Source organism: Notolepis coatsorum, assembly GCF_963971535.1.
Source record: "Notolepis coatsorum genome assembly, chromosome: 12".
NCBI lineage: Eukaryota > Metazoa > Chordata > Actinopteri > Aulopiformes > Paralepididae > Notolepis > Notolepis coatsorum.
In genome coordinates this window covers 8,434,381-8,444,380 of record NC_140176.1, presented here as the reverse complement: position 1 = coordinate 8,444,380, position 10,000 = coordinate 8,434,381, and the positions used below count along the sequence as shown (strand labels likewise).

Here is a 10,000-nt window from a genome sequence, read left to right as displayed (position 1 = left end):
GAAATATTTACCGTGTTTGCTGAGGCTCTGGGCCCAAACGCCGTTAGGGAGAGCTGATTAAATATTTTAAGCGTCATGCTGCCTGTGTTTTTAGCTGTTTTGTCAAGAGCAGAGTTGAGCATAATTAAATGAGATCTGTGGTTTTTTTTACCTAATACAAAACTACATCTTTCCAGGAAAGAGTTAAGTGCTAGTCTGGAGCAGACGCTGCCGCACTGAGAGGATTAGGAAACAGTCAAGAACCTTTTTTCCTTTTTTTAAACAGCATAGTTTTCATGTTTTTAACGTTTTATTGTTAAAAATAAATTAAAGCAAATATGTTAAAGGAACACGCCAACATTTTGGGAAAATTAGCTTAGCTCCAGAGAGAGACAAGAAGATAGATACCAGTTTCCTCTCTGTGCGTTTAGTAGAAAGCTATCTGGCTGCACGTTAGCCTAGCTTAGCACAATGAATGGAAGCGGACAGTGCCAGTTAGCCTAGGCATTGTCCAACTTCACACATAACTTACTCTCTCTTTGTCTCTCTGTCTCTCTCTGTCTGTCTCTCTCTCTCTGTGGTCTCTCTTTCTGTCTCTCTCTGTCTCTTTCTCTCTCTGTGTCTCTCTTTCTGTCTCTCTCTGTCTCTGTCTCTGTCTCTTTCTCTCTCTCTCTCTCTCTCTCTCTCTCTCTCTCTCTCTCTCTCTCTCTCTCTCTCTCTCTTGCTCTCCATCCCTCTCTACCCTCTCACCTCTTCCCCCTCTCTAGACTGTTGGTGTGTCTCTCTCTCTCTCTCTCTCTCTCTCTCTCTCTCTCTCTCTCTCTCTCTCTCTCTCTCTCTCTCTCTCTCTCTCTCTCTCTCTCTCTCTCTCTCTGTTATACCCTCACACATAGATATAAACAAACACACACACTCACACACACACACACACACACACACACACACGCACACACACACACACACACACACACACACACACATGGACACACACATACACACATGCACATGCACACACACATATCTACATCCTCCAAGATATGCACACAGATGCGTGTGTGTGTGTGTGTGTGTCCATGTGTGTGTGTGTGTGTGTGTGTGCGTGTGCGTGTGTGCGTGCGTGTGTGCGTGCGTGCGTGCGTGCGTGCGTGTGTGTGTGTATTCATGCACGCCACCTCTTTCAATTTCATGAAGCAAACCAGAAACGCAGCATAACAGGGACACAGCTTTTTCATCCCAACGTGTTAAAGTATTTAAGGAGACAAACATCCCCTGTCTGGGACAGAGACAGACATTAAGAGACAGACAGTCTCCATGTCTTGGACAGAGACAGACATTAAGAGACAGACAGTCTCCATGTCTGGGACAGAGACAACAAAGGACAGCTGTCCATTCATGTGACAAACCCTCCCACAATGCACTGGGGCCGGGACGAGGCACTATAGTCACTTCCACAATCTCCAACTTCTCTGCACCACAATAGAACGGAAGAGAATCGGGTTAATTAACGTCCTGCTAAAAATATATCACAGAGAGTTCCAAGGAATCGATTATTATTTCTCTCTTATCTTCCAGCCTGGACTGGCATTGTTTTATTCCCCCCACAGTTTACAGCTCTGCTGGGGTTGATAAATGGAGAGTGGAACACAATGCCACCAACACCCCTAACCCTTTCACTACCACACTACCAAAGGGTTAACCCTTTCACTGTGACAATACAGAAGGTTAACCCTTTCACTGCCACATGACAAAGACTCAACACTGTGGTCTTGATGGGATAGCTGTCTCTCTCTGCTCTCAGTTCAGGTGAGACAGACAACACTGTGGTCTTGATGGGACAGCTGTCTCTCTCTCTCTCTCTCTGCTCTCAGTTCAGGTGAGGTGAGACAGACAACACTGTGGTCTTGATGGGACAGCTGTCTCTCTCTCTCTCTCTGCTCTCAGTTCAGGTGAGACGAGACAACACTGTGGTCTTGATGGGACAGCTGTCTCTCTCTCTCTGCTCTCAGTTCAGGTGAGACAGACAACACTGTGGTCTTGATGGGACAGCTGTCTCTCTCTCTCTGCTCTCAGTTCAGGTGAGACAGACAACACTGTGGTCTTGATGGGACAGCTGTCTCTCTCTCTCTCTGCTCTCAGTTCAGGTGAGGTGAGACAAACAACACTGTGGTCTTGATGGGACAGCTGTCTCTCTCTCTCTCTCTGCTCTCAGTTCAGGTGAGGTGAGACAGACAACACTGTGGTCTTGATGGGACAGCTGTCTCTCTCTCTCTCTCTGCTCTCAGTTCAGGTGAGACGAGACAACACTGTGGTCTTGATGGGACAGCTGTCTCTCTCTCTCTGCTCTCAGTTCAGGTGAGGTGAGACAACACTGTGGTCTTGATGGGACAGCTGTCTCTCTCTCTCTGCTCTCAGTTCAGGTGATGAGACAACACTGTGGTCTTGATGGGACAGCTGTCTCTCTCTCTCTCTCTGCTCTCAGTTCAGGTGAGGTGATGAGACAACACTGTGGTCTTGATGGGACAGCTGTCTCTCTCTCTGCTCTCAGTTCAGGTGAGGAGAGACAACACTGTGGTCTTGATGGGACAGCTGTCTCTCTCTCTCTGCTCTCAGTTCAGGTGACGAGACAACACTGTGGTCTTGATGGGACAGCTGTCTCTCTCTCTCTGCTCTCAGTTCAGGTGACGAGACAACACTGTGGTCTTGATGGGACAGCTGTCTCTCTCTCTCTGCTCTCAGTTCAGGTGACGAGACAACACTGTGGTCTTGATGGGACAGCTGTCTCTCTCTCTCTGCTCTCAGTTCAGGTGAGGAGAGACAACACTGTGGTCTTGATGGGACAGCTGTCTCTCTCTCTCTCTCTGCTCTCAGTTCAGGTGAGGAGAGACAGACAACACTTGATGGGACAGCTGTCTCTCTCTCTGCTCTCAGCCAAACCTCATCAAGCGGATCTTAAATCCAGCTCCACCAGATCTGAGCTGCAATCTGTCCTGACAGCTGCACTTTTTTAACATTCCCTCCGGACACATTGTTATTATTTGTGTATCCCCAAAGAGAGCTTCTTGGTTTCTTACAGATGGCTGAGAATATCCCCCCGGATACTTCAGGAGAAGACACACATGCCTCCTTGGTGTGTGTGTGTATGCGTAGTGTGTAGTGTGTGTGTGTGTGCGTAGTGTGTGTAGTGTGTGTGTGTGTGTGTGTGTGTGTGTGTGTGTGTGTGTGTGTGTGTGTGTGTGTGTGTGTGTGTGTGTGTGTGCGTGTGTGTGTGCACGCGTGCGTGCATGCGTGCGTGCATGTGTGTGTGTGTGTGTGTCAACTACCAGTCGACTATCGGCAAATTTTGGCCAATCAAAGTCGACTATACAATCCTTAGTCGGGGACAGCCCTAGTCCCCACTAGCATAGTCACAGATCTTGTCGGTTGCCATCTTGGTCCCTATGCCAGGTACAGCACCGCCTAACATGATGGTCTCTCTGTCACCGATCTGAGGTCAATTCAACAGAGCAGGCCCCACACCAGACTGTCACCCTGTCCGCCGAGTTTGAGCTGAATCAGATAAGAAATGTGGGAGTTATGACTGTGATGGACAAACACACACACACACACACACACACACACACATACACACACACATGCACACACACGCACACACGCACACACACACACACACACACACACACACGCACACATACAGACACGCACACACACACACACGCACACACACACACACACACACACACACACGCACACACACACACACACACACACACACACACACACACACACACACGCACACACACACACATACATATAGAGACACACACACACACACACACATACATATAGAGACACAGAGACACACACACATATAGAGACACAGAGACACACACACACACACGCACACACACACACATACATATAGAGACACACACACACACACATACATATAGATACACAGAGACACACACACACACACACACACACACACACACACACACACACACACACATACAGTAGTACATACATACAAACACACACACACAGACACACACACACACAGACACACATACAGTAGTACATACATACACACAAACACACACACACAGACACGATTGATTACGATACCCCCTTCATGTGGAAAGAGAGAGAGAGAGAGAGAGAGAGAGAGAGAGAGAGAGAGAGAGAGAGAGAGAGAGAGAGAGAGAATCCGAATGCTGAAGTAGGGATGGAGAGGGGAAGGGGGGATTAAATAGGAGCAGGCAGAGAGAAGGAAGGGCAGAAGGCTGACAGGAAGGAGAGGAGGATTAAGTGGAGGTGAAGTAGAGAGTATAGAGGCTAAACGGAGAGAGCAGAATGAAACAGCGGCGTGACAGCAGGTGTGCTGGATGATGCAACAACACAGGGATAAGTGAAGAAGAGGAGAATGACAGAAAAATAGTGAAAAATAGGCACTTCTTTTACTGTTACGGGCCACAGCGGTTGTCTCTGGGTTTCCCAACCGTTACAACACATCTCTGCCATCGCACACAGTGACAACTGGCAGAGAAACAGAGCAGGGTGAGATATTGCTGACATTGTTGCAGTTTAAAGGAACACGCCAACATTTTGGGAAATCCGCTTATCGTCTTCTCCAGAGAGAGACTAATTTAGAAGCTAATTATCCAAAATGTTGGCGTGTTCTTTTAATTAAGATGGATCGTTGTTAAGCCTGCAGGGAAATGCAGGTGTCGTAGCACAGGAGACGGAGAGGTGGGTATCTGATGGGTTCAGTGATAGGATAGATAGATAGGGGGGCGCCCAAGTGGCGAACCACGTAACGCGCTGCGTCGCGGCACGGCCGACCCGGGTGCGTCTATTCGAATCCTAACGCATGTATGCTTCCACGTTCACGTTTTGCGAATCTGATTGGCCACTGCCGTTTCTGGTGCGATCTGATTGGCCACTGACGTTTCTGGTCATGTGACATGTGCGCCCCCAACCGCGTGACGTGCCCATTTCCGCCTCGACCAGCAGCAAACTACCTACAGTAACGCCTAGTTTATCACTGGTTAAGCTTAGGCGACTCTTTTGAAGTTGCTTAAGGTTAGAGTTTGGAATCAGGGCTGGTGTTCTATCGCCCTGCTCTAAGACAAACTCTAACCTTAACCAACTTCGAAAGAGTGCCTAAGCTTAACCGGCGAAAGAACTTGCCGTCACACTATTGGCGCGACCAGAAACGTCAGTGGCCAATCAGAGCGCAAAACGCGAACGCGGAAGCATACATGCGTTAGGATTCGAATAGACGCGACCCGGGTCCGATTCCCGGACCCGCCGTCCTTTGCCGAATGTCTTCCCCTGCTCTGTCTCCCATTCTTCCTCTCTCTCTCTTTCTACCGGACTGCCCGGTAGTAAAAACCAATACAAATCTACCAAAAACGGGGCGCCCCAGTGGCGAACCACATAACACGCTGAGTCGCGACGCGGCCGACCCAGGTTCGATTCCCGAACCCGTCGTTATTTGTCGAATGTCTTCCCCCCACTCTGTCTCCCGTTTCACCTCTCTCTCTCTACTGGACTGCCCAGTAGAATAAAGCGATAAACAAAAACAAATAAAATCTACCAAAAACATAACAATAATAATAAAAAAAAAAAAAAAAAAGGATAGATAGATAACTAATAGATATAACAGTACTCTCATTCTACACACCATTCTCTTTATGTTTGATTATGGTGATGTCATCTATAAAATGGCTTCCAAGTGGACCAGGCTTGATGTTCTCCACAAATCAGCCATCCGTTTTGCCACCGGTGCACCTTTTCCCACCATTGTGACCTGTATAAAGTGACCGGCTGGCCCTCCCTCCACACCAGGCGACCTCATCACTGCAGGCTTCTACTTATTTACAAGACACCTCAATACCTCTCCAGCCTCCTGCACCTTTCCCATAACAACTACCACCTGCGGTCCGGTGATCACATTACTTTATCTATTCCCACGGCCTTTGGTCAGAATTCCTTTTGTTTTGTTGCAGACTGGAACTCCCTCCAAAACTCCCTTAAACTTCCATCACTTCCATCACTCCATGTGTTTAAGCAGAAACTGCAACAGTCTTGCAGCACATGTCCTCTCTCGATATATTGCTAGTATTTATTTAGGCTGTTTTCAACTCCATTGTCTCTACCTCATCGATGTGTGTCTTGATTCATACTATGGGCTAGATCCACAAAGAATGGATTGCACGGTGCTAATTGCACCCTTACTTACAATTCATTATGAATTGAAAATGGGGGACCCTGATGTAAACAAAATGAAAGTCTTTCTCTGGTCTGCATCCCCTTAACAATTGTGTGTATTGAGCCGTACTGTACCCATTCTGCAATCTGTTAAATAACATTTTCATTCAATCAATCACCTGCACGGTAAGGGTGCAATTACTGTAGCACCGTGCAATCCATTCTTTGTGGATCTAGCCCTATGTGTTATAGGAGTGATGGTATACTAAGGTATAAATCCAGAGAAAATACCTGAAATAAAGGTAAAATAAAAATTATAGAATTGTTTGTCACTCTCCCAATACGTGTAGTAGTATTGATTTGCCTGCAGGATTTTTTATAGCCTAAAATCCAATGGATGCCAACAACATTTAATTGGCCATGACCATAGAGACGGATGTGGCATCATGCCGTATCCATCCAACGGAACCTGCCCACATTATTTCACAGGCTAACGTGTCCTAGTGTCTCCTGATGGGGATTTATTCTCACTGTCATCTAGAGCGACTGCAGGCAGACAGTGTAATATATTACTGAGGAACACCTACTTAGACTGACTCTAGCACTCAAGGAGAGAGAGAGAGAGATGTGTGTGTGTGTGTGTGTGTGTGTGTGTGTGTGTGTGTGTGTGTGTGTGTGTGTGTGTGTGTGTGTGTGTGTGTGTGTGTGTGTGTGCGTGCGTGCGTGCATGCGTGTGTGTGTGTGACTATGTATCTATTTGCACATTCAGGAGTCAGCATGCATAGATAGATTCCATTATCTGTGTGTGTGTGCGTGCATGTGTGTGTGTGTGTGTGTGTGTGTGTGTGTGTGTGTGTGTGTGTGTGTGTGTGTGTGTGTGTGTGTGTGTGTGTGTGTGTGTGTGTGTGTGTGTGTGTGTGTGTGCGTCCGTGTGTTTGAGTCTGTGTGACTGACCTAGTATCTGTGTATCTACATGCGTACATGTATCCATAGACCTATATGTTGTTATAGTAATGGTGATTCAGGCGTGTTCTGTGTCGCTGCCAACACTCTCAATGCTGTTGTCCATCTGAGAGAAGTGGTCAGTTCAGGCTGGACTTTAGTTTACAGCTGAGTGGACGACGCATTTGTATCATTAGTAGCCAGGCTACAGGTGGAATAATCTGGTGTTTATCATTAGTAGCCAGGCTACAGGTGGAATAATCTGGTTTTTATCATTAGTAGCCGGCTACAGGTGGAATAATCTGGTGTTTATCATTAGTAGCCACACTGTAAGGAAAAAAGCTGCAAGAAAACGGTAAATGTCTGGCATCAACGGTTGCCAAATACTTACTGTCAAATTACAGTAAAATCAAATACATTTACAGATTCCAACTATTATTTAATGGTTCATATTTTGATAAAAGGTAATTTACTGTATTTGTATGGCATTGGCGAGACACTGCAGGTGAATAGGCAAATATACTTTTTTTGTTGATTTTGAGATTTTGTTATATTTTGCTTCCTAAACATGTCTTCTATGAAACTAATGACAATAAAACGTCAATAACACACATTTAGTTGTTTATTTTACTTCATTTTGCCTTATTGCATCCATAAATGTGCACATATTTAATGGGGAAGTGCCTCATTTGCATATATAAACATAAATTTCAGAAAACTTGCAATATATTTTTTCTTAGTTTATATGTACATAACAAACTGGGAAAGTTTCATAGTGATATCTATTTAAATATTTTTTGCCTATTAGGGGGTACTACACTGCACTACACTGTTTGTAGCCTGTGTGTAGTTCTGTTCAGTTCAATAACATCATTATTATTATTATTCAGTTATCAGGCATGTGTTTAGGTTGTCTATTACTAATGGTTTGATTAGATATTGTGTTTGTAAATATCTGTTTCAAAAAAAAAAGTATGGCATTTTACAATACAGAACTTTGAAGGCGTTTTCCCAAAAATGAGTTTTAAGAGTTTTTCCTCATACTCTGCGCCAGAAATCTCCACTTCAGTAGCACTCACATACACCAAAACTTCCAGTTCTATTCATATCTATGTTCTGAAGGTATTTACAGAAGGGTTTGTTGATATCGCATTCATACCCAGATTTATATCACATTTTATTCCTAAAAACATGGCGAAATATGGAATTTTACCATAAAAATTGACTGAATGGAGTATTTTCTGATTTATGGAGTGATAAAAAGAGATATCCAAAATTCCCTCTGTAATAACCTTTGGCTCTAATATGTCAACCAAATGAAACTATAATTTTGAAAATGGCTTTATCCAATGTTCAGATTTCTGTCCTGGAATTATATGCAAATTAGTGCATATTTAAGTAGATAATGCCTCATTTGCATATTTAAACATACAATTTCAGAAAACTTGTAATACAAAAAAGTCTTGTCTTAATATAAGTAATCAACTGGGGAATTTTAATTGTGATATCTATTAGTTAATTTTTTTACCCTATTCACCTGTAGTGTCTCCCCTTAAAGTAGCAAAACAAAAGTAATCTGTAAAATAATACAGTGAATTTCCCGTGAAAAAACATACATTTTTTACAGTGCAGGTTACAGGTGGACGATTATGTTTTTTTATCATTAGTAGCCAGGCTACAGGTAGATGATTCAGTTTTTTATCATTAGTAGCCAGGTTACAGGTGGACAATTATGTTTTTTTATCATTAGTAGTGTTTAGTGTTGTGTACTTCAACCTGGTTTGCAATTAAGCACATACAATAAATATTATCAACAAATAATAGAATTCATATTGTATTATATGACAGACTGCAGACAATGTTTATGTGGCGTATTGCTTGTTTATAATTGCATACAGACATAAAGTCCAAGCAGAATTTGTGAACTCTGTGTGTGTGTGTGTGCGTGCGTGCGTGTGTGTGTGTGTGTGTGTGTGTGTGTGTGTGTGTGTGTGTGTGTGTGTGTGTGTGTGTGTGTGTGTGTGTGTGTGTGTGTGTGTGTGTGTGTGTGTGCGTGCGTGCATGCGCGTGCGTGCGTGTGCGTGTGTGTGTGTGTGTGCGTGCGTCCGTGCGTGCATGTGTGTGTGTGTGTGTGTGTGTGTGCGTGCGTGCGCGCGCGTGTGTGTGTGTGCGTGCGTGTGTGTGTGTGTGTGTTCATGTGTGCACTCATGTCTGTTCAGGGGAGCGTACAGCTGGATCCAAACACGTGCAGATGAGAGTCTGTCTGTGATCTGTTGTGTCTCAGGGGATATTTATTACAAGTCAGACCGTCTGCTTGGCTCGTTACAGAGACTCTCAGGCCGGACTCAGGTCAGCTGGAGGAGCAGAGAGATAATATGCAAATTAATAAAGGGCAGATGATTTACAGGGGGTTTTGTAGATACAGTACTGAATTTTGAATTTTTGCCATCCGGACACATGCAATTTGAAATATGATTATAGAATATCAGGCCTATAACTAACCTTATTATGGCCATGTCATACATCTATGGATCGGGCCAAATCTCCTCATTCCAATGGCAGAGTTCAATCTGGATTTATTACCACCAGCCTCCTATAACAGGGCAGCAAAGACCGTGATTGAAATCTATGTAAGTATAGTTTTTTGTAATGAAAAGTATTTTTCTAGACGTTTAGAAAGGTAAAGAAACAAAGTACGTTCTATTTTATGGCAATAACGCTCAGGTTTGTTTGACCCCGTGAGATATAATCACAAAAATAACATCAGAATATTTCGCAATGAATATTTTCAGCAGCTTTCACAGAGGCTGGTGTGAGCTAGTTAGTGTAGTTTTATGAAATGTCGATGTTCATTGAAAGCCCTGTG

General features: G+C 44.3%; 1 protein-coding gene across 1 annotated transcript in view; it reads left to right on the top strand.

The window, feature by feature from the left end:
• Positions 1-10,000, top strand: part of LOC311237595 (voltage-gated inwardly rectifying potassium channel KCNH6-like) — a gene marked incomplete at both ends in the record, with an annotated part of 60,088 nt that overhangs the window by 985 nt on the left and 49,103 nt on the right. Inside the window, one exon of the mRNA XM_084325536.1 lies at positions 9,419-9,483. Within this exon, the coding sequence (XP_084181662.1) occupies positions 9,419-9,483 (65 nt within the window). The remainder of the gene's footprint in view (positions 1-9,418; positions 9,484-10,000) is intronic.